The sequence below is a fragment of the Dromiciops gliroides genome, chromosome 2, assembly GCF_019393635.1.
Source record: "Dromiciops gliroides isolate mDroGli1 chromosome 2, mDroGli1.pri, whole genome shotgun sequence".
Lineage (NCBI taxonomy): Eukaryota > Metazoa > Chordata > Mammalia > Microbiotheria > Microbiotheriidae > Dromiciops > Dromiciops gliroides.
Window position 1 is genome coordinate 355,934,849 of NC_057862.1, and position 24,254 is coordinate 355,959,102.

Here is a 24,254-nt window from a genome sequence, read left to right on the forward strand (position 1 = left end):
CCTGCTTGTTAAAAAGGCCTTTCTTCCTCTGTGTCATTGTGGTATTATGACACCGTCTCCTCATTTCATTGAGCAAACACTTCTTATGTACCTACTGTGGGCAAAACATTGTCCTCGAACCTTAGAGAGATATGGTTTAAATGGACTTTTCCCTCTTAGAGTTCATCATGTCATAGGGGGAACGTGCACACACACAACTGGGGTATACGTTCAGTGCTTTTAAAACATTGCAGAAGAGGTTTCCCAGTAGGGCATAACAGCAAGCTTCCTGCAAGGAAAGACATTTGAATTGGATTATTGAAGATGGGTAGAAATTCCAGCAGTGAAGAAGGGAATGAGTTACATTTCAGGCATGTAGAACTATTAATAAAAGTGTATCAGTAACAGTGCAGAATTGTTCTGGTGAGTTCGCACAAAATAGCCAAGTTTGGCTGGAAGTGGAAGCAGAAGTGGAGGGAAGTAGTGTGACATCCAGCTGAAAAGGTAGAGTGGGCAAGGGAATTGCCAAAGAGTTTGGAGAGGAGGAATATTTAGTAAGATTGATGGTTTGGAGAAAAGAGAATATGGAGAGAAATACTTACATGGTCCAGAACTATTATTTCATTGATATAGGAAACTAATGCTGAAAAAAAATGTCCTCTATTGATGGTCAGCAATTGCTTTACAACACCTGTTAGTCTAGTGCAATTGTTCACATCGGAAACTGAAGACAATTAGATCCTTTGGGATTCATCAAATATGATTGAAATAAAATTGTAGGGGTCCAGCTAGGTGGTGCAGTGAATAGAGTACCAGCCCTGGAGTCAGGAGGACCTGAGTTCAAATGCGGCCTCAGACACTCAACACTAGCTGTGTGACCTTGGGCAAGTCACTTAACCCCAATTTCGTCACCAAAGAAAAAGAAATAAAAGTTGTAGGCTCTCAGCATTTCTGAAAACCAAAGTGGCTCATTTCCTCAGGGTTCCAGCAAACTGAAGTGCTAGTGCATTTGTAAAGCATTTTTAATTTTATAAAGCATATTCACATCTGTTCACTCATTACAGCCTTATGATTAGAGGCAGTGTAGCAGAGTGGATGGGGGTAGTTCTTGAGTAAAAAGCTTCTCTTGAGTCATCCCTGATACTGTGTACCTGCCAATAAGTTATTTAGCCTCTCAAGTGTCTCATGACTAAGTTATAGAAAGGCATCCAGGTATTTCCATGTTAGAAATTCCCAACACTGAAATCTAGTTCAGAAAAAAATAAACACTAGTGTGATCCTCTGTTAAAATAGAGGAAGTAGCAAGTTCTGGGGTTGTGACTGGACCCAGGATCACACTGCTAAGGGTTAGTGGTCAGTACTCTAACATTTCCTCTGCTCTTTTGTTGGGTTTCAGGGTTCCTTATATGCTTATATGCTTTTCCTTGTATGTAATTCCAATAACCGTAGCAATTTCCACATTTCTTTTCCCTCCCAAGTCATCCGAAGCCTGAGAATTATAGACTCTCAGCCTTGGAAAAGACCTTAAATATCACTTAGTCCCAATCTATAAATAAATTCTTGTTGAATCCATGCGAACGAAAGCTGTAATTCTCCCTAGATTGTAGTTTACAGCATCCTGCTTGAAGACCACTAGAAGGAGCCGATCCACTTTTGGAGAGGTTCTGTTTGTCAGAAACATTTTACTGACCTGAAACCTGCCGGATTACTATGGGGCCAAGTGAAATAAATATAATCCTTCAAAACACCTATAACGGTTTGTCCCAACTCGTTAACTTCACCCTTGTCTTTATGTTAATTACTTCCAATTCCTTCATTTGATTCCCACGTGGCATGAGCTCAGGTCACTTTACCATCCTGATGGCCCTCTAGAACTACTCCAACTTGTTGGGGTTTTTTGTTTGTTTGTTTTTGCAGGGCAATGAGGGTTAAGTGACTTGCCCAGGGTCACACAGCTAGTAAGTGTGTCAAGTGTCTGAGGCCGGATTTGAAATCAGGTCCTCCTGAATCCAGGGCCGGTGCTTTATCCACTGCGCCACCATTACAAGCCTGTTCTCAAACAGCATCTTGAGACAGTAATTAAAGTAGTAAAATCTCCACGCTGGTGCCAGAATTGAGTCGATAACCCGAGCTTGCAGACATCTACTCCAGTGCCGTGCCCTACCACCTCTACGTTCAACATAGCCCACTGCGAGCCAAGTATGGATTACGGACTCCTAGAGGAGCCCCGGAAACGGAATCCTAAACGGGGCGGTGCTCGGAGAACCCAAGCGCTAGGCCTCTCGGGCGTTGTAGTCCTGAGCCGCGAGACTCGCCGTCCCACAAGGCTGCGCGGCGGCGCAAGGACAGGACGTGGCAGAACGGCCGGCTGGTGGGGGAAGATGGCGGCGGAGCGAAGCGGGCTGGGGGCCGGACCCGGGCTCTGGGTCGGGGTAAGAGGCGGGAGCCGGCGCGGGCCGGCCCGCTTGTTCCCGCTGTTGCTCCTGCTCGGGTTGGCGGCCCGGAGCTCCGCTCTGTACTTCCACATCGGGGAGACGGAGAAGAAATGCTTCATCGAGGAGATTCCGGACGAGACCATGGTCATAGGTACGAGGGTCTTAGGGGTGGGTGAGGGTGAAGAGGAATTACTGGGACTGGGCGGGGTCATGTGACCCTGCAGGGCCCGGGGGGCGGGCTGGCCTAGTTGGGAGCCGCGACCACGCTTCCCCAGCGAAGCCCCTCTCCTCCTCCCGTAGGGAATTACCGGACCCAGCTGTATGACAAGCAGCGGGAGGAGTACCAGCCCGCCACCCCCGGCCTGGGCATGTTCGTGGAAGTTAAGGACCCGGATGACAAGGTGAGCCGCGAGGGCTCCGGGGGCGGGCGGGCGGGCTGGGGAGGAAGCCCCACCCAGCATCCGCTTTTGGAACCAGCTGAATGGGCCAGGATGGACAGTGCCCTAGAGGGGCCCGCCCAGATGCTCTTGTCCACCACCTTCCCCATTACGTGTGGAGCTCTGCCCCGTCCCGGCCCCCATCCCACTTCTGTATGTAGAGCTGTGCCTTCTTTTTTGGATTAAATCCCTCACCAGGGCAGAACTGCTCAGATGTATGAGCTTGGACTAGTCACTTCTCTGGACTTTAGTTTGCTCATCCTAAAGTGGGAAAGGTGGACTACCTGGTGTTCAGGCATTCCACGATTTGAACACTTTGGGAAATCAGCAGATTGGATGCTGCCCAAGACTCCTTTGCTCCCCTGCAGGTCTAAAATCTCACACTGCCTTTTCCAAATTTTTCTTTTCCCACCTGTGAGATGGGCTATGAGTATCAGCCTCTTCAAGCTTCCCAAGAGCAGGCTGATACTACAGCATATTATGAAGTTAGTAAGTCAAGTTTTTATTGTTACTACAAAAGCCTTTCCCCCTCTCAGGTTATTCTTTCTAGGCAATATGGCTCAGAAGGCAGATTCACTTTCACTTCTCACACTCCTGGCGAGCACCAGATCTGCCTGCACTCCAATTCCACCAAGTTTTCCCTCTTTGCTGGAGGCATGCTGGTAAGTGTCAGGAAGGGGCATTATCCAACTTGGCAAAAGGGGCAGGATGAAATATGGGCAATCAGGGAAAGAGTACAGAACTGGTAGATAGGAGGCTCAAGTTCTAACCCAGGTTTTATCACTGACTCACTGCTCTTGGTTAAATTGCTTTCTAGACCTCAGTTTCCCCATTTGTAAAATAAGGCATTTATTTAGCTCATCTTTTAAGCAGGTTCTCCATCAGCTCTGACATTGTATGATTCAAAGTTATTTTCTCCTTCTGCTGCCCATTTTCCTCCTTTATAAAATGAAGACATCAGATGATCTCTCTGGTTCCCTCCAGCTCTGACATTATGTAGTTGTAGGATCTTTGTACTCTTAGGACAAGTATCTGGTGGTCTCTGCGAGGGTAAAGAAATCAAGGGAGACTGAGATAGTTTTCAGACGATGACATGACATAAGAGACTGAGTAATTAGGGGGTGAACAGTTTTAGAGTACTTGGAGAGTGCATGTCCTGGACCAGTTCTGGGTGTCTTAAGTGTCTGGTGTGTGAATGGGGCTACATAATGGAGCTATTGTTTCCTCTCCCCCTACCAGAGGGTTCACCTGGACATTCAGGTTGGTGAACACGCTAACGACTATGCAGAGATTGCTGCCAAAGACAAGTTGAGTGAGCTGCAGCTGCGAGTTCGGCAGCTCGTGGAGCAAGTAGAACAGATCCAGAAGGAGCAGAATTACCAGAGGGTAAGGGACTTGCTAGAGGGTGGGAGTTGGGGTTCTTGAATGGAAAGCACTAAGTACTTAGTAGAAAGAAGTACTGTTCCTTTTTCATGGTTGGCTTACTTCTCTCACCATTGGCCCCTGGGACCTAGATTAACGCTAAAAATCCTGGGCCTCTGGGACGCAGATAAGAGGTACTGAGTATGACTATTAGCTTAAGTCCTTTTCCCTTTCCTACAGTGGCGGGAAGAGCGGTTTCGCCAGACCAGTGAGAGCACTAATCAGCGAGTTTTGTGGTGGTCCATCGTCCAGACTCTCATCCTTGTGGCCATTGGTGTCTGGCAGATGAGACACCTCAAGAGCTTCTTTGAAGCCAAGAAGCTGGTGTGAAGGGCCCAGGACACAGGGGCAAGTGGAGTTTCTTCCCAGAATGCAGGACTCATGGGACTCTTTGGCTTATCCTGCCCCTTCATCCAGCCACAGCTGATGCCCCTTCCAGCTGGCTCTCATGGGAAGTGGAAAGCCTGGGACATTTTCCTGCCTCCCAGGGCAGTCTCCCTTGTTCCCACACAAGATGGAGGGGCTTGGAGATCAGTTTCTTTCTGTCAGTGCTGGGAAGAGAATGGGTTTCCAACCAAGGGAAACCCATTCTCTTCCCCTGGCTAACTTTGCCTCTGCCTTTGACCACCACCTCTTTGGAGAGTGAATCTGAAGGCAGCTGGCATCCTCACCCTGGAGGATGCTTGCAGATAGCTTTATTGTCTTGCTGAGTAGGTGCCTGGACTGAGTGTAGCCCTTCCCACTTGGGCTTTTTGTGCCCTTTACTAGGGTTCTTTGCAGTAATGCCCCTGGGGAATGGGCCTAAGAGAAATTGCCACTGGTGAAAGGGACTATGGGCCATTCAGCACTTCAGAACACCAGTGTTAACTTTTCAGGGATTGAGAGTTAGCTTTTGATTTTCCTTTTGTCTTCCTTTGTTGGCTTGAGACTTTGAAATTGGGCTGGAGTACAGACAGCTTGGGGGCTTTCTTATTTTCTCATCTTGATCTCTTGGGTCTGGACTCTCCCTAGTGGGATCCTTCTGTCAGGTAGAGTTCCACCCCAGTGGGAAAATGGACCTTTGGCATGGGTGAATTAATTTCCTTCACCTGTTTCAGAGTTCAGTTTATCCTCTCTAGGTTCTGGGCTAGAGGGAATGGAGTCAGGCCATGTGGCTTAAGCACTGGGTGAAAGGGGATGGGGTTGCAGGAATTTTCGTTACAGATTTCATTGTGAATACCTCCTGATTTGTTACATGGATTTCCCAATAAAAACATTTTTGGCCTGGTGTCCTGTCAATCTCAACATTTACTAAGGTTTAGAAAAGCCTGTGCTGTGCTTACTTATGCTGGTGGGGGGTAATGAAGATCAATACAAACCAGTGGGCTTTCAAGGAACTTACTCTATTTGGAGACAAGAACTCTGAAAAGTTAATTAACACTCATTACAAATGCATGCTTATAGTTTTTTATATATACGCCTACAGAGAAAAAAATGACTAAGTAGGATTTAGAATTGCAAATGCTCTCATTGGGAAGGAATTGACAGCTTTTTGGAAATGTACGCAAGGAAGGCTGTAACTCCTTAAAGTTAAAGTCCTTTTATAAAAATGCCTCAATGCCATTCTCCTTGGCTTGGATCAAACTAGAGATGAATACAAAGAGGCTTGGATTGTTTTCCCCTATTTCTACAATTTCTGTATATATCCCTTCTATCCCTAAACTGTTGGGGGAAGATCTTGTTTTCACGATGGTGTTAGTGCTTAGTCCAAATAAGGTCCCACACTAAGGTGCTCCATATCCCCTTGACCCTCGTAGGTTTCCAGTTCCATAACCAGCTTTATCCTCGAGTCTCTCCCCTTGCTCGCCAGTTGTCAAATCTTGCAGTTTTCCTCCACAGCTCTGAAGCGGGACCCCTTCTCTTTTCACATAGCTTTCACTTAGATTTAGGTCCTTGTCCCCTCTATCCTGGCTCACACAGCCTCCTAATCGTCCCCAATTCAAATCTCACTCCACTCTGGTCCATCCTACAGGTCGCTGCTGACGGTTTTTCTCTGACCATGTGCCTCCCCATCTCAATCAACTCCTGTGGTTTCCTATTGCCACTAGGATAAAATAGAAACTCTAATTTAGTTTTTAAAGTCCTCCTAGTTATTGCCCCTCCTCCCAAGCTCAGTAAGCCAACCAAACTGAACTGCTCTATTCCTCTCATGTGACACTCTACCTCCCATCTCTGCACAAGTGATCCTTCATGTCCGGAAAGCATATTCTGCTGACCTCATGGAAAGCCCCTTGTCCTTCAAGCAGAAAATACTCAGCTCAAACGCCACCTCATGCATGAAGCCTTTTCTTACACCATCAACCTCCCTGTCTTACATGAACTTATTTGGTATATAATTACATAAGTACTTGTCTTCCCTATTCCCACATAAGCTCATGTGTAGGAATTATTACATTGATTGTACTTGTATTCCTGGTGCCAGGCACCTATTAGGTCCTTAAATAGTTACTGATTATTTTTCTTCTAAGCGATGAGAGGATGTCTTCTGATCCTGTACTGGCAATTATATTCAGCCAAGGACTCACCTAGAAATCCCAGGAACTAAAAAGTTGAAATATCCCTAATATGTTTCAGGCATGGGACCTTTTTTTGTACAGAGACCTGGGTTAACATGAGTATTGTTACCATCTTTACCCCACCAGCTGATGCCTCTACACTGTTCAGATAGCAAGTGGAGTCCCAACTTGAGAGACTTGAGTATCCTTTCTCATCCTTAGCTTTCTTACAGCCTACTTGCCATGAAGAATAAATCCTTAAGGATTGTATTATTTATTGCATCTGAATTCCCGGTGCTTAGCAAATGTTTGGTATATAAGGCACTTGATAAACACTTGGTAATAGGTGAACCTTAGAATTCATCAGTTCTATCCCCATGGGCTGTTTCTTCCCTGTTTGATCACTAAACCATTCATTTAGAGGAAAATTGCTGCTAAAGGTAGGAAATGAGTAGGAGAATCCGATCAATTCCCCTTATCCATTTTCTGTAAATGCCCAAAGTAACCCTAATTCATTTGGGAAAGTGAGTAAGGTACTAATGCACATACACAGTACATTCAGTGACTGAGGCTAAGGATCTGTTTCCATTTTGGTCAGAGATCCCAATTTCCTCCCTTGGTGAGAGGAAATGTCTAATCCTCTTCTGCTAATAGTGCTGTCATCCCAATGACCTAGTCAGTCTCTCAACTTCTGTATCAGCTCTGGCTCTTCTCCCTCATCACCCATAATCATTGTCACCAAATCTTATCCCTTCAGTCTTTGCAATATTGCAAATAACATCTTGGGCCAGTACTGCCACCTGCTACCATGCCAGGAAACTTTCCTCAATTGAAATCCCACTGCCCAGTTCCCAGCAGGTCCTAGACACCTCATCTCAGCTGACTGCTGAGACACACATCCCCACCTCTGCCAGAGATATTCCTGAGCCAACCTCTACTCTTTTGTTTTTATGGGTTTTTTTTTTTTTGGCAGGGGCAATGAGGGTTAAGTGACTTGCCCAGGGTCACACAGCTAGTAAGTGTCAAGTATCTGAAGCCAGATTTGAACTCAGGTCCTCCTGAATCCAGGGCGGGTGCTCTATCTACTGCGCCACCTAGCTGCCCCCTACATCCTCTACTCTGACTATAGGACTCACTATATTACCGATGGAGATCATCTTTTTTTTTTTTTTAGTGAGGCAATTGGGGTTAAGTGACTTGCCCAAGGTCACACAGCTAGTAAGTGTTAAGTGTCTGAGGCCAGATTTGAACTCAGGTACTCCTGACTCCAGGGCTGGTGCTCTATCCACTGCGCCACCTAGCTGCCCCTCCGATGGGGATCATCTTACCCTGCCATTATTCCTCAAGATCCCTGGGACTTTGTTACTGGCCCTCTCACTTTGTACTCACAGAAACTAAGTACTACTGTTTTTATCATGGCATTTCCATCTGGCATAGGGTAGCACATGTTTATGTTGCCTCATCCAATAAGAATGTGAGCTCCAGGGGCCAGCTAGGTGGCACAGTGGATAAAGCACCGGCCCTGGATTCAGGAGGACCCAAGTTCAAATCTGGCCTCACACACTTGACACTTACTAGCTGTGTGACCCTGGGCAAGTCACTTAACCCCCACTGCCCTGCTCCCCCCCAAAAAGAAAAAAATGTGAGCTCCTTGAGGGCAGAGATAATCTTGATTTTACTGTTTGTATTTCAAGCCCTTAGCACAGTCCTTGGAAAACAGAACATATTAATAAATGCTCTTCCACTTAATTATACTGTCACACACCCCACGAACACCCCACCATCTTTGCAACAGCCTCATAACCAATGTGCCCTACCTACAATGTCCCCAACCAACCTGTTCCTGTTCCTAAAGGTGCAGTGAAAAAGCGTAGGATTTGAGTTCAAACCTCAGCTTTCATTTATCTTTGTAACCTTGGGCAAGTCACTTAACCTTTATGGGGTTCAATTTTCTCATTTGTAAAGTAAGGAAATTGGTTGAGGTCCCTTCCAACTCTAAATCTGTGGACTTAATGATCTTCCTAAAATAGGTCTCATTTGCCTGCTCAGAAATTTTCAAGGTTCCCCCTTGCTTACAAGGAAATTGTCAAAATGCCTTTGTCTGGCATTCCAGGCCCTCCACAACCTGGTCCCAACCTACCATGCCAACTTTCTCTCCCATTGCTCCCCTCTTCACATGTTATCCTACAGCAAAACTGGGTTCTGGACCTCTGCTTTTTCCATTTCCTTCCCTTGAATGCCTCTTCCCCACTTCTGCCTTCTTAGATTAATTCAACAAGCATTTATTAAGCACCTACAGTTTTCAAAGCACTATGTCTAAGTTGGTGCTGGAGACACACCCACGGGAGACCTGCCTGAGAGGTGCTCCGTGGAAGTCCTGGACCCAGCACATAAAGATTTATACATCAATGGAAATACAACCAATTTAAGGAGACAGAGTTCCATGGTATCCAGATTGGACAACTTTCTGCTCACCAAATATATCTGGTGTGTAAGGACGTTTGATTAGGAGCTCTGCTGGTCAGTATAAGCAGGAAGGGGGCTTAAACTTGCTCTGTAACCTGAGGGTCTAGTCTCTCCCTCCCAAGCCTTTTTGTCTGCTTAAGTCCTAACCATCTCTTTTTGGTATTTATTATTATTATTGGGGGGAGGGGCGGGCAAGGCAATGAGGGTTAAGCGACTTGCCCAGGGTCACACAGCTAGTAAGTGTCAAGTGTCTGAGGTCTCATTTGAATTCAGGTCTTCCTAAATCCAGGGCCGGTGTTTTATCCACTGCGCCACCTAGCTGTCCCCAAGTCCTAACCATCTTTTACTTCACTCCAATGCCCCTTTCCCAGACTCTTGTCACCATTAACACGTTTCCCCTTTCTCTTTAAGTGCCCTTACGACGTCCCGCGGGCTAAATTTGGTTCTCATTCCCCTACTGAGCTGCGGGAGGTCGGGCACCAGGCTTTCCCTAAAGGCGTTTGGCAGACGTTCGCTGAATGAACGAAAGAATGAATGAATAGCCTGGGGCTGCAGTTTTTGACACCCGGAACGGGCCCTGCCACCTGCCGCTCTGTCCGGGACGGGACCGGGGGGGGGGGGGGGGGGGAGCGCTTCCCGCGCCTTCCCTCGGGCTCCCCGGGAAGCACCGGGCTCTGGCTCCGGGCGAGCCATGCCCACGTGGCTCCCCGGGCCCACTTCCGGGCGGAACCTTTGTGCCGGTGCCCGGGGGTAGCCGACGCGGGCGGACAAACGGACCGAGGGGTCCGGGGGCGGGGCAGCCGCGGTAACGTAGTGGCTTCGAGGTGGGCGGGCGTTGGAGGGGCCGGGCCAGGCCGGGGCGGGAAGAGGAGACCCCGGGGCCTCCCCTCCCTCCCTCGGAGCGCCACGGCCGCTCAGGATGTTCCCCTCCCGGAGGAAGGCGACCCAGCTCCCCTGGGGAGACAGTAGGTGAGCGCCCCGAATCCGCCCCGGACTCGGTTAGACTCAAGTGTGCGTGACTTGCCCGATGGTCTGTGTCACACTCCGCGTCTCTCGTGGGTCCGTGTCTCTGAACCTGTCAGATTCCACCCCGCTCCCTCTCCGCCAGAAGCTCCCCTCTCGTTCAGATTCTCGTTCAGATTCTCGCCGCCTCTCTCCCGGCCTCCCTGCTTTCCACTGTGGGTCGGGCGCATCGGGTCTCGGCCGTGTCTCCGTTAGATCTCTTCTGCGTCTCCCCCGCCCCCTCCTCTCTGGCATCTCTTGGATCCTGCCCCTTTCGCCGTCTCACTCCCTGTCTTGCCTCTCTCTCCGTGTCTGGCCGGCTCTTTGTATCTTCTCTGCCTCCCCTCTCCTTTCTCCCCTTCTCCCACGCTCTTGAGTGTCTCTCTTCTCTGCCTCTGTTTCTTTTTTCTCTGTTTCTATGTCCGTCTCTCTCTTTTGCTGCGTCTCTCTGTTTCATGTATCTCTCTGTTTGGTTTTAGCTTCCCACCCCCTTTTTTTAAATGGCAGGCTCAGGCCTAGCGCTTGGGTCTTTTGACTCGGGTCTGTACAGCCAAATGATCCTCCTGCATCATCATACTATCATTCAGAGAATAAGCGATAGGGATTCTTTCTCCACTTCCTTCCTTGGGGCATAACTGAGACCACAGTCATCCCATAACTCTAGTTTGATTTGTTTTCCCCTGAATACCTTACCATTTGTCTTCGTTAAAGGTGGGGATTTTGTGGAGGTCGGCATGCAGGCACTTAAAGCTGACAGCATCTGGCAGCAAACGGCACTTTACCTGGGGAAGAGAAGCAGGGTTTAGGAATCTGGCCCTCCAGTATAGGTCCTTAAGGGAGAGTCTGCCTAGGCCTCATCTCTTGCTTCTGGAAGTCATTAGGACCACAGTGTCTTCAGGAGAAGGGGGAACGTAGGGATGTTTTACTTGTCCTTTCCCCATCCCACTTCTTTGTAGTTGCAGGAAAGACTGCACATTCAGGGTCTGCCAAGAGGCTGGAACAGTTGTTAGTGGTCTTAGACCCAGGCAATTGAGGAAATTGCCAGTTTTTTAACCTGCAAAATGAGAAGGTTAGATTAGGTGATTTCTAGGCCCCTTCCTAGTTCTCACAGTCTCTGAAGCTTTGTATGTTCAGAACTCCTGCCCTCAGTGAGGAAAGTACCCAGTAGTATGTTTATGGTCCTAGAATTGGAGGTGTAGTAGGGTGGGTAGCTCAGCAGTGTTTTAGCTTACATGGTCCCCTCAGGCCCCGGGATAAGTGAGCTATGTTCTGTATAACAGCTGCTCGATTCTTTCCGCCCAAAGGTGGGGAAGGCTTCTATGTTCCTCTCCTCTCTCCCCTCCCTGCCCCCAGAAAGAGCCTCAAGTGCTGAGGAGATACAGTAGAAGTGCCAACCTTCCTAGGCAACACTCAGGACCTGCATATGCTCCTCCATATTGGAGGCCAGTTCAGCATGACGGCAGGGGGTAAGTCAGTGCCTCTTCCCAGGGGCCATTGCTTGGCCTTTCCCTAGATTGCATGTGGTGGAGCCTCACTCTTTGCTTCAGGGGCCACCGGTGTCCACAGAGTCAGCTGGGCCTGTCAGGAAGATTTACAGTTGATGTGGCTTTTAAGGCAGGAGGCACCTAATTAAAACCAACTTTGTATTGGCTCATTTTCCTTAAAGGTGACCGGCATTGTTGTTAGTCCCTTGGGCTTGAAGTCAGGAAAGCCTGGGGATTCAAATCCTGTCCCCAGTCCTTATTAGCTGTGTAAATCTGGGCAAGTCTCATAACCTCTCTGACCTTCAACTCTTAATCTTTATACAGGGGTGGTAATCATATCTGCATTATAGGGTTGTTTTGAGAATGAAATGAGATAATGTATGTAAAGTACTTCACAAACTTTAGAGCTTTATATAAATATGAGATATTTAATTAATGTATTATAGTGGAAGTAGCAGGAAGAACTGCCTTTGTCCTTGAAAGATATGTCAATCATGACATCTTAATATTAAGTCATAATTGTATACATATTACTATTTTAGGTACCTAGTAAGGAAAGTATAGGGGTGGAAATGAGAACAATAAGGCACTATGGTATAGTGCAAAGTACATACAATCTGGAGGCAAGAAGGCCTAAGTTTGAAATCTAGCTCTTCTACTTGCTGTCAGTGTGACCATGGGCAAGTCCCTTTTCCTACTCTGGGCCTTGGTTTCCTGATCTGTAAGGCTCCTTCCAGCTCTAAATTTTATGACTCAATCTCTGACAAGCAATTTATAATCTGGCTAGGAAGATAGACACAAGAAACAATAAGAAAATTGTTAGGAATTGAACTGTGGGAATTTTATTAAGTATAGCAGATAATTGAACATTTGCTAGATCCTTAAGCCCTAATAGAATCCCAGAATCTCAGGGTTGGAAGGAAGTCTCTTTTTTAGGCTAAATGTTGTCAGTTCCTTTAAGCCAAATTTATGTTATATGATATCAAATTCCTTCACCAAACTAATTGTTTGTCAGCATCCTTCCTAAATTTTGGCACCTTGAACCGAACACATTGGTCCAGGTGTGGTCTTACCAGGGCAGAGACTGACAGGACCAGCAACTTGTCCTGTAGACTGTGCTTTTAAAATAAAACCTGGGGCAGCTAGATGGTGCAGTGGATAAAGCACCAGCCCTGGATTCAGGAGTATCTGATTTCAAATCCGGCCTCAGACACTTGACACTTACTAGCTGTGTGACCCTGGGCAAGTCACTTAACCCCCATTGCTCCACAAAAATAAATAAATAAATAAATGAAACCTAAGGTCACATTAGCTTTTTAGGTTTCCATGTCATGTACTAGGGTCTCACCGACATTGTCCTCCACTAAGGCCCCCAGATCTGTTTCAGGTCAGAACTTCTTTCTAGCCACACTTTCGCCATTTTGCATTTGGGAAGTTAATTTTTTGAATGTATGTATGCTATTTTACATTTCTTCTTTTAAAATTTTGTCTTAAGACCTTAGGGTTAATGATGGAAGGGGACTCTTTAGGTCATTAGGCTCAACTTCCTCATTAGGTTTGGCCCAGGATTCTAGTCTGTTGAAATCACTTACTTGTGTAAGTTGCCTACCTGGGATCCATGCCTTAAATCCAAGTCATTAATTAAAATGTTAAACACCATAGGGACAAGGACAAGCCCCTGGAATAGTCCACTAAAGACCTTCTGTCTTGACATCAAACCATTAATAACCATTCTTTGGCTCTAGCCATTCGACTGCTTCTGAATCCACCTAATTATGCTGTTATTTAGCCCACATTTACCTCTTTTGTCCACAAGGATACCACAAGAGACTTTATAAAGCACTTTGTTAAAGTGTAGGTCAACCAAGTCTAGAGCATTCCTTTGAGTGACCAGTCTTAATAAACTTGTCAAAAAGGATATGAGTTAGGGGGCAGCTAGGAGGCGCAGTGGATAAAGCACCGGCCCTGAATTCAGGAGGACTTGAGTTCAAATCCAGCCTCAGACACTTGACACTTACTAGCTGTGTGACCCTGGGCAAGTCACTTAACCCTCATTGCCCTGCCCCCCCCCCAAAAAAAAAAACACACAAAAAAGGATATGAGGTTAGTCTGGGATGACCTGTTCTTGACAAAGCCATTCTGGCTCTTTGTGATCAGTTTCCTTTTCTAGATATCTATTAATTAATCTCTTTGATAATAAGTTCTATAATTTTTCCGGAAAGCTTACCTGCCTATAGTTTGCAGACTACATTTTTTCCTTTTTTTGAAAAGTCGAAATGTTTATTCTTCTGCAATCCTGCCACATCTCTCCTGTCTGTATGATCTTTCAGAGATCATTTACAGTGAGGGCAGTGATTTTTAAGAGTTTTGTTTTTGGATGTTTTTTCTGTATGTTATTTGTCATGGCCTGGTGACTTAAACTCAAGGAAAGTTAGACATTTCTATTCTGACCCTTCCAAGGCAAAAACTATATTTCTTTGGAAAAGAAGATGAAAACAAAATTAGAGTTGAATCATTATCTTCTCTCTGTTGTTCATTATCACCCATCTACCCCAAGCAGTGATCTCATACCTTCTTTGTAGTGCTCCCCACTGGACTTAGCTTGTTTTGAACTTTAGAGCTCTTGACATTATTCTCATAGAACCCTGCTAACAATTGTTTCCATACATCGCCTTGTCTTTCCTCTCTCTCTCTCTCTCTCTCTCTTTTTTGTCTGCATACAAAAATTCCCCGTGTATCCACCGCATAGATTTTTAGGACTGTGTAAAGTAGGACTTGCACAGCAATGGCTGCCGTCATGCTGGTAGTTCTGGAGGCCCCAGAGATGGGCCCACCATTCTGACCTTTGCTATTTTACTTCTGGTGCTTGCTGCTCTCCTGCTGGACATACCCACTCCTCTTCCGTTCTCATACTGATGATGAGGCAGTGACAAGATCCAATTCACAGTATCCCTTAATGGGACAGAAAAAGGATTATGCTGTTGTAAGTGATGAGCAATCCCCCAAGCTGGAAAACTGCCAGGCTTTCCAGAGCTTCAAGGGACAGGGAATTTTGCTTTGTCCAGGCACCTCCCAGCCTTTTCTTCCTGCAGAGCAGCAGACATCTGGTGGCTCACTTGGTAGTTCACTGGTCCTGGAGTTAGGAAGCCCTGAGTTCGAATTTGGCCTCAGGCACTTACTGGTTGTATGACCCAGCACAAGTCACTTAACCTGTGTTTGCCTCAGTTTCCTCAACTATAAAATGGGGGTGATAACAACATCTACTTCAAAGGGTTCTTGTGAGGATCAAATGGGATAATATTTGTAAAAAAGCACTTAGCACAGTACCTAGCACATAGTAGGCACTATATAAATGCCTATTCCCTTCCCTCCCTCAAAGCAAAGCTCACAGCAAAACTTCTCAGGCTGGTTTTCTGAACAATGCAAAAAACCCCAGCAAGCTCTTCATTCAACAGGATTCTTTGTGGTTCATTCAGCTTTCAGTTAATCTAGCCTATTCTCACTGCAAAGTATTCTTTCCCCCTCTCTTTTCCCCCTCTCAAATCAGAACTAGGAACCTCTTCAATTTCACCTTTTTCAAGCTATGGGTGGTGGAGGAGGGCAATAGCTCAAATTGGAGCAGATCTCAACTCTTTTTCAATCAGCTGGCTCCTGGCCTTTACTCTAGCAAAGCCACAGAACAATGCCTCTCTTCCAGTCTGCAGACTCCCAGCAAGGCAGCTGAAGCCTTCCTGTCAGCGGATTCTCCTCTGGGCTTCTTAGCTCAGTTCCTTACAGCTGGCTTTTTTCAGTACTTCTCCAGTCTTCTTAACTGCCTGTAATGCTTCAAATCAGAGCCTCCCAGTAGTAAGTGACTCTTCCTTCCCTTAGGACACAGACAGGAAATCTGCCTTTCTGTCAGTTTTGAACTCTACAATTCTTCTTTAAGCATGTCATAGTCTTCTGTCATTTAACTTAACTACTTTGTGAGTTAGAACTTTCCAAACTTTAAAAACAGCCGCATCCCAATGAACTGAAGGATCATGGTGCCCTGTGGCCTTGGGCATTTCTCTGCCCTTAACTAGGTCCTCTCTTAGTTCAACCATCTGAGTCTTTCTCTTCCCCTAAACAATCTTCTATGTCTCTCCTTCACGTTTATCTTAAAACTGTTTCTTCAAAATTGGATTTGTTTGTTTTTTCATATACAAAAGTTCTTTTTTTGCCCGTTTCAGCAACCAAACTGTTCACCTGTGAAAGGAGAAGTACTAAAATAATGATGTTTCTGTCTACTTCCATCAAATTAGTCACAATTGTGTTTGTGGTAAGGGAAAAATTATACAGGGCAGACTTGGGTAGTTCAATTCAATGAACATCTAATTAAAACATTCAATTCATTAAACATTTATTAAGTACCCACTGTGTGCCAAGCACTTGTGCTAAGCACTGGGGATACAAAAAGAGGCAAAAACCAGGCCCTGTCCCTAAGATGCTTACAACCTGAGTATATCCAACCAGTATATTAAAAGAAAGCTATATACCAGATAAATAGAATATAATGAACAGAGGGAAGGCACTAGAATGAAGAGGGATTTATGAACGCTTCCTGTAGAAGGTGGGATTTCAGTTGGGACTTAAAGGAAGTGGGGAAGGTCAGAAGTCAGAGACACCAGAGAGAAGGTCCAGAAATAAGAGATGGAACTGCCAGGAGACCAGTGTCACTGGGGGGGGGGGGAGGCAGATATGGTCTAAGGAGACTGGAAAGGCAGGAGGGGACTAGGCTATGAAGGGCTTTGAAGGCCAAACAGCATTTTGTATTTGCTCCTGAAGACATTAGGGAGCTAGTGGAGTTCAATGGGGGTGGGGGGGTGACATGATCAGATCTGCACTTCAGGAAAATCACTTTAGTGGCTGAATGGAGGAAGAATTGGAGTGGGGAGAGACTTGAGGCAGGCAGACCCCTAGCAGGTTATTGCAGTAATAAAGGTGTGAAGGCCTGTGCCAGAGTGGTGGTGGAGTCAGAGCAGGGAAGAGACCATATTTGGGAGATGAGGCAAAGGTGAGATTGAAAATCCTTGGCAATGGCTTGGATATAGGGGTATCAGTGGTAAGAGATAATGAGGAGTCCAGCATGAATCCTGGGTGAAAAGTTTAAGGGACTGGGAGGGTGGTGTTTCCCTCTATAGAATTTGGGAAGCTAGGAAGAGTGAGGTGGGTATTTAGGGGGAAAGACAATGAATTTTGTTTGGGACATATTGAGTTTAAGATGTATATTGGACATCCAGTTAAAGATATTTGAAAGGCAGTTGGAAATGCAAGATTGGAGGTCAGATGAGAGATTGAGGGAAGAAGAGTAGGTATGAGGATTATCTGCATAAAGCTGATAATTAAATCCATGGGAGCTGATGAGATTACCAAGGGAAGGAATAGAGAGAGAAGAAAGGAGGACCCAGAACAGAACCCAGAGGATACCTACAGTTTGAGGGTATGATCTGGAGAATTCAGCAAAGAAGGCAGAGAAGTATTGGCTGGAGAGGTAAGAGGAAGCCAGGAGAGGGTGGTGGGTATCTTGAGAGAAGAGTGTCAAAGAAGAGAGAGTGATCAGCAGTCAGAGGTCACAGAAAGGTCAAGGAGAATGAGGACGGAGAAAGGCCTTTGGATTTGGCAACTAGGAGATCATTAGTAACTTTGGACAGCATGAAGCACTGTCTTGGACACACAGGATTTGAGACAGATCCAACAAAGACCCTGTTTTCAAGTCACTTATAGTGGGGTGGGGGAAGACACCCAAATAAAAGCAATATAAGAGAGAGATCCAAGCAAAGTGGTCTGAGGAATTTAAGGGGAGTGAGATCACTTTTAACTAGAATCAGAGAAAGATTCATGGAGAATGTCATACCTGAATGGGGTCTTGAAGAAGGGACTTATAACAGATGAAGAGAGGCCTTGAGCAAAAGCAGAAAGAGCCGATTTTTGGCTAAGAAGTAGTAGGGGTGGAAAACAAGTCGTTTTCCTGGTTAGTTAGAACTTAGAGAACTTATGTGTGGAGCAGCAAGCATATGAGATAAGACTGGAAGGTTGGAACAAGAATGTGGAAGGCCGTGACTGCCCTGTTTATAGTTTGTTTGGTAGACCATGGGAGGCCACCTAGGGGTTTTAAATTGATTAGTGACATGATCAAAGGAGTAAATGAAGAAGCCGAGATTGGAGAGAGATTGCATAGGAGGCTATTATCACAGTAGTCTATGAGAGAGGGAATGGGGCCTTGAACTAGGATGGTTGCTATGAAATCAGAAAGTAGGAACCAGATATGAGTTATTTTGGTAGTAGAATCAATAAGACTTGCCAACTGATTAGATGTAAGGGATTGGGAAGAGTTAAATGTGACTAAACTGTTTTATTTTGTTTTGGCAGGGCATTGGGGGTTAAGTGACTTGCCCAGGGTCACACAGCTAGTAAGTGCCAACTGTCTGAGGCCGGATTTGAACTCAGGTACTCCTGAATCCAGGGCTGGTGCTTTATCCACTGCGCCACCTAGCTGCCCCTTGACTAAACTTTTAAAGCTGCATGACAGGAAAAACAGCAAGAAGTTGAAGGATGGTTAAGTCTTGGGGGGAAAGATGGTGAGTTCAGTTTTGTATTGAGTTCGTACTCAGTTTATACTGAGTTTGAGGGGTCCAAAGGACCTTTAGGAGGTGATGTTCAGCAGGCAAGTGTCAGAAGGCATGTCCCTATGCAATGGGATTTCACAGACAAGATCATTTATAGTTGCTGAAAATCAGAAGACCTCACTAAGAAAGGTGCATTCGAACTTGGCTTTGAAGCAAGGGAAGTATTTTGGTTTTTTGGGTGTGTTTTTTTTTTTTACTTTTTTTTGCAGGGCAATCAGGGTTAAGTGACTTGCCCAGGGTCACACAGTTAGTAAGTGTTAATTGTCTGAGGCTGAATTTGAACTCACGTCCTCCTGAATCCAGGGCTGGTGCTTTATCCACTGCATCACCTAGCTGCCCTCAAGGGAAGTATTTTGACAAGTGGAAGAGTATTCTGGGTGGAAGTTATGCCAAACACTCTGAGGGACTTAGAGAGTATGAGGCTAGGATAGTGTGAGACAATAGTGGAAAGGTAAATTGAGACCAGATCATGAAGAGATTTGAATCCTCATTTGAAGGGTTTGGACTCTTGGGAAGCACTGAAGGTTTTTCAGTAGGAGAATGACATGGTTCAGACTTTGGATGAAGAAGATGACTCTGGCATCATGCTCAGAATAGAGTGGAGGAAGAAAGACTAGAGGACAATTGGAAAGCTGTCATCATAATAATAATAATCGATGTCATCGTTGTCGTCATCTAATCAGGGCCTGGACCATTTGGGGAGCCATGGGAAAAGATGGGCTAGATTTGAGAGACACGGTTGAGGCAGAGCCTTTGCCATAATTAGTTCTGAGCAGGGAGAGCGTGTTATAAGCTGGTGTGTTTGGAGATCACTGTGTGAAGGAGGTAACCCTTGAAGGGTTGCTGTGTCTTAAAGGCTAGGTAGGAGTCACATGGGTGTTCTGAGCTGGAGGGAGCGCATGAGCAAAAGTATTTGAAGCTGTTTTGCACTAACCTCCCAAAGCCTCCTGAGCAAGCGTGTGTTACTAAGGCATCTTCCTGCAGTTGGTATCCATGGAGCAGGAAAGCCGGTGGTGGTGGTGCTGCTGATGTCCTGAGGCCTGAGGACGCAGATCCCCAGGCTCCAGGTTCCCATCCCTGATGGTCCATCCCCGCCTCTTGAGGCCCAATTCCTCTGTTCAGCCACCTCTCCCCTGATTCGAGCCTTTACTCCTCATCCCAGGTCTTTCCTGCCTCGGAAGTACAGCGTGTTCCAGCTCTTCTTTGCATGCCTGTTCCTGGCCTTCCTCTCCTTGCTCTGGCTGCAGCTCAGTTGCTCAGGTGACATGAGCCAGGCAGGGCAGGGGCAGGGGCAGGGGCAGGAGCTTGTCAGCCCTCCAAAGGCCTGCCCCCTTGAGCCTCCAGTCTCTTTGGAGGAGGAGCCTTCCTGGGGGCCCCACCGCCTGGCAGTGCTGGTGCCATTCCGTGAGCGCTTCGAGGAGCTCCTGGTCTTTGTGCCCCACATGCACCACTTCCTGCACAAGAAGAAGATCCGCCACCACATCTATGTGCTCAACCAAGTGGATCACTTCAGGTAGAACAAGGAGGCTGGTCCTTCTGCCCTGTGGTGGGGAGAGTGTGGAGCCAGGAAAAGGGAGACAGAGGCAGAGGGGCCGGCTTAGCGGTCGCCTTGGATTTGTGGCTGCAGTGGTCATCTCCTTTTTCCTCAGACCCTTCTCTGGGCCTAAGCTGCTCCCCCAGCTCTGACTTGGGCCAGGTCCCCACCACTCAGCACCTGCAGGAGCCATTTCGAGGCTCACAGGGGAGATGGGAGAGGCAGCCTGATGTTGGGGGAAGGCCAGGACTCTAGGAGTGAGGGGAACTGATGGCTAGGCCCGGCTCTGCTGGCGTAGTGGGGAAAATTAGATGTAGAGTTGGAAGACTAGGAATGAAATCCTGGCTCTGTAACTGGATACTTAAGTCCCTTAACCTTTCTGGGACTCAATCTTCTCATCTGTAACATGAGTGGAGTGGACTAGATTGTGTCACAGGTCCCTTCCTGGCATCACTGTTCTCTGGTTGTGTGTCTAAGGCCCCTTATAGCTCTAAAGCCTGTGATCCTGTGAGCTTACTGATGATGTGACCTTGGGCAAGTCACTAACCTCCCTTACCTGGTTTCTTCATAAGTTAACTAGGGATAATAAGCCTTGGCTTACCTCTCCGTTGGGATTGCCAGAAGGATTCAATGAAATATTGAATGTGAAAGCACTCTGAAAACTATAAAGTACTCTTATACAAATGATGGTTATAGTGTGCCTCCCTCCCCCAGGGAGTGCCCACAGTTTAGCTGCTTACATGCCCTCCTGTCCCCTGGAAGGTTTAACCGGGCATCGCTGATCAATGTGGGCTTCCTGGAGAGTGGCAACAGCACTGACTACATAGCCATGCATGATGTGGACCTGCTGCCCCTCAATGAGGAGCTGAACTACAGCTTTCCTGAGAGAGGGCCCTTCCATGTGGCCTCCCCAGAGCTGCATCCCCTCTATCACTACAAGACCTATGTGGGTGGCATTCTGCTTCTCACCAAGCAGCATTACCAGTCGGTGAGGCCTGGGCCCATCCCTGGGGAGGCAGTGGGGGAGACCAGGCTGTGATACATGGGGGCCCGGGAGGTGGGGGCCCCTGTAAGCAACTTGGAGATTCCCAGCACGCAGGGCTTTAAGTCCTCCTAGCTATGCGGGGGAGGAAGACCAGAGCTGTGGTCAGCAAAGCAAGGAAAGTCAAGCTGAGTGATACCATCTTGTTTCTGTCAGTGCAACGGGATGTCCAATCGCTTCTGGGGCTGGGGCCGGGAAGATGACGAGTTTTACCGGCGCATTCAAAGAGCCGGTCTCCAGGTAATTGCCCAAGTCCAGGCTCTCTTATTCCCCAGTCTTTATCCTCAGCAAAGTGCTGCTGGCTTGAGGCCTTGTTTCTGCCCTCATCTAGGATAGCCCTTCTTTCCCTTGAGATAGCTGCATGGCTAAAAAAAAAATTGGGGGGGGCGGGGGGGGGGGCAAGGAGTCACTCATAGCTGTGTGACCTTGGACTAATCACTTACACTCCTGGAACCTCTAAGTTCCTTTCTGATTTCAGCATTCTCTCATTCTCTAGTGGGGGTCCCTGTCTTGCCCCTCCCCCCTGGACTTTTGTCCATTTGATCTAATGAAATATTATTTATGAAAGCAAAGTGATATGATAATCATAACCATAACTCCCATTTATACAGATAATTTTTCTCACAATACTCCTGTGACGTAGTTAGTATTTGTTATTCCCACCCTAAAGATAAAGAAATTGAGGCTCACAGAGGTTAGTTGAGTTGCCCAGGAGTAGCTCCCTGGCAAGCACAGAGCTCTCACTTGAAGCCAAGTCACATGATCATAGGATTCAGAGCTGGGAAGGCCCTTTGGAGGTGACCTGACATAGCCACCCTCATTTTAGAGATGAGAGAACCAAGCTTGAGCCTGAGATTGTCCAGGGGCACTCACCTCCTCTGACTGTCCACACTCAGTGCTCTTTCCCCCAAGTCCATTGCACTTCCTTCGACATAGACATAATGCCTGATGTCTAGGACAGGGTTTCATGAAGGAGATTGTGCAGAAGTGGGGGAGGAGCCAAATTTGAAATCACTCTTTCTTCGTCTTCTCTAGATTTTCCGTCCCTCAGGAATCAAAACTGGTTATAAAACATTCCGTCACCTACATGACCCTGCCTGGCGGAAGAGAGACCAGAAACGCATTGCAGCTCAAAAGCAGGTACTCTGGGCTCCTGAAGAGGAGAGACAATGTCAGGGCGAGGGGCATGGCTGGGGGAGGCAGCTGCCTGGCAGAGACCCCCCACCCCCGCCCTGAGCTAGGAGGGGCCCAGATGGCTTTCCGTATCTTTTGCTTCTCACTCACAGCATATAGGCTCTTAGATCTGGGAGGGGTCTTAGAGATCATCTTGTCCAGCTTCCTGCCTCCTTATTTTACAGATGAGAAACTGAGGCCCAGAAAGATCACTTGACTTTTGAAGGCCTCACAGATAGTAAATTGCAGAGCTCAGTTGTTAATGTGAGTCCACTGATGCTAAATCCACTATTTTTCCATTAAACGACTTCCAAAGCCAAGTTAATTTCCCCCTCTCTTGACCATAAAGCCTGGACCTTCTTGGCCTCAAGGAAGGAAATGGATCCTTCCCTAGAAACCCCTGTGCTCTCCTTTTCCGCTCTGGGGTAGTTGAGTGCCACCTGTGCATGGTCCCAATAGCTCAGACCCCTTGGGAAACTGGAAGAGTCCCAGTAGGGCTCGTTATCCAGGTCAGGAATTTGAGCAGCTCTTCTTTCTCTCCAGGAACAGTTCAAGTTGGACCGGGAAGGGGGGCTGAACAGCGTGCGGTACCATATCGATTCTCGTACCCTGGTGTCAGTAGCTGGAGCACCCTGCACAGTTCTCAACATTGCTCTGGAGTGTGATGCAGCTGACACACCCTGGTGTGCATTTGACTGAGAGGAACATGGCTGGCACCATCTCAGTCGGCTCGGCTGGTGTCTGGCCCCAAGAGAGTGTCCTTACTGCTGGAGGGAGACCTTCAGTGCACGGGGCTGAAGCTGAGGTGCTCAGGACCCAGCACCCAGTTAGATGTGGCCCAGCTTCAGGCAATGGGAGGAGATCTGAGCCACCTAGGCCAAGCTACATAGCTGTGCTTCTTCTGGAGACCCTGCAGCCTGACGTAAAGGTCCATAAGTACTCTTGGACCAAACACCAAGTTGTTATCCCTGCCCTATGGGCAGTCAAAAGAGACTGGAGATCGGAAAGAGGCTGGGGTGTGGAATCTTTGACCCTGGTTCCGTGGGCTGCTTACACCTGGCTGCCCTCCCCAGCAGGAGGCTCCTTCTGCCTTTCGGCCTCTGCCCTTGTGCCCACTACAGGTCGTTGCACATGATAGTGGTTAATAAACATTTGAGTTTGGGATTGTCAGCCTCATTTTCCTATTAACTCAGCGATCCTCCTGCTGGGCTGTGCACAGGCTCCCCTTGCCTCCATCCCACTTTCTGGTTCTGGGAGCCCCTTCAGCCAGACTGAGTGAAAGCACACACTGTGAGGAGAGGATGGAGGGGACCAGGATCAGGGTAGCCCCTCAAGTCAACCTGGCCTCCCCTCTTTACCCACTGCGAAACTTCCAAAGACATCCTGAAGACCATCGCTGTCCTCTATCTGGGGGGGAGGGGGAGAGGCAGATGGAAAGTGCTCCCTCCTCTCTCCCAGGGCTGTCGCCTTGTAGCCTGGAGTTGGTGCCTGGCCTTGGGGAAATTTCTTAAGAAAGAGGGCAGTTGATTGGCGGCCCAGCATCATAAGAGTGGGGGGCACACACTGCTCAGGCCTCCTCCCTGGGACAACTTGAACTGCTCCTGGAAAGAAAGAAGAATTGGCAAACCCTTGGCCTGATAGCTGCAGTCAGAAGACCCTGGCTGGGAGCTCTCCAGGGTCCTAAGAGGGATGAGATCATGACACTCACCAGGGCCCAGCCTACCAACCACAATGCTTAGGTTCATTTGAGTGTGAATCCCAGCCCTTCCCTTTAGTAACTGTTTGAGCCTGAGCAAATCACTTAACCTCTCTGAGACGCAGCTTTCTCGTCTGTGAAATGAGAGCAATAATATTTGCTCTGCCTACCTCACCGGGTGTTTGTGGGGGAAAAAAGCACTTTATTAAATCTTTTTAAATAGTTATTATTATTATTACATAGGTCCTGTCTGCTTTATACTCCAAAAGACTTCTTTCTACATTACATTCTCAGCATTGGTTAGTATATGGATGATAGTATTCAAAGGAGTCTATTTTACCCTGTTTTATAGAAGTAGGGGACCAAGACTCAGGGCAGGAGAAATGAATTGCCTAGGATCCAG

The 24,254-nt window shown here is 47.2% G+C and overlaps 2 protein-coding genes across 4 annotated transcripts; both read left to right on the top strand.

Annotated features, from left to right (window-relative positions):
• Positions 1-2,328: 2,328 nt before the first annotated feature.
• TMED9 (transmembrane p24 trafficking protein 9) lies at positions 2,329-5,539 on the top strand. The gene is made up of 5 exons (XM_043988487.1): positions 2,329-2,565; positions 2,715-2,815; positions 3,388-3,513; positions 4,091-4,237; positions 4,454-5,539. The coding sequence occupies exons 1-5, from the start codon at positions 2,361-2,363 to the stop codon at positions 4,601-4,603; spliced, it is 729 nt and encodes a 242-aa protein (XP_043844422.1). The 5' UTR covers positions 2,329-2,360; the 3' UTR covers positions 4,604-5,539.
• A 4,518-nt stretch (positions 5,540-10,057) lies between these two features.
• On the top strand, positions 10,058-24,046 carry B4GALT7 (beta-1,4-galactosyltransferase 7). Of its 3 annotated transcripts, XM_043989846.1 has the most exons (7): positions 10,104-10,242; positions 11,629-11,741; positions 19,569-19,919; positions 20,655-20,928; positions 21,139-21,222; positions 22,018-22,122; positions 22,699-24,046. In XM_043989846.1, exons 3-7 carry the CDS (start codon positions 19,672-19,674, stop codon positions 22,852-22,854), a joined length of 867 nt encoding a protein of 288 aa, XP_043845781.1. In that variant the 5' UTR covers positions 10,104-10,242; positions 11,629-11,741; positions 19,569-19,671; the 3' UTR covers positions 22,855-24,046. The 3 variants fall into 3 exon arrangements, with proteins under 3 accessions (XP_043845779.1, XP_043845780.1, XP_043845781.1); XM_043989844.1 differs by lacking the exon at positions 11,629-11,741 and having other exon boundaries at positions 10,058-10,242; XM_043989845.1 differs by lacking the exon at positions 11,629-11,741 and having other exon boundaries at positions 10,058-10,242; positions 20,703-20,928.
• Positions 24,047-24,254: the final 208 nt, after the last annotated feature.

Bases quoted from the DNA above. Each gene is read 5' to 3' on its own strand.
- B4GALT7 (XM_043989844.1), top strand. From the start codon at position 10,193: ATGTTCCCCTCCCGGAGGAAGGCGACCCAGCTCCCCTGGGGAGACAGT. The intron at 19,920-20,654 runs GTAGAACAAGGA...TCCCTCCCCCAG, and splicing joins AACCAAGTGGATCACTTCAG to GGAGTGCCCACAGTTTAGCT. The intron at 22,123-22,698 runs GTACTCTGGGCT...CTTTCTCTCCAG, and splicing joins GCATTGCAGCTCAAAAGCAG to GAACAGTTCAAGTTGGACCG.
- TMED9 (XM_043988487.1), top strand. From the start codon at position 2,361: ATGGCGGCGGAGCGAAGCGGGCTGGGGGCCGGACCCGGGCTCTGGGTC. The intron at 2,566-2,714 runs GTACGAGGGTCT...CTCCTCCCGTAG, and splicing joins GGACGAGACCATGGTCATAG to GGAATTACCGGACCCAGCTG. The intron at 3,514-4,090 runs GTAAGTGTCAGG...TCCCCCTACCAG, and splicing joins TCTTTGCTGGAGGCATGCTG to AGGGTTCACCTGGACATTCA.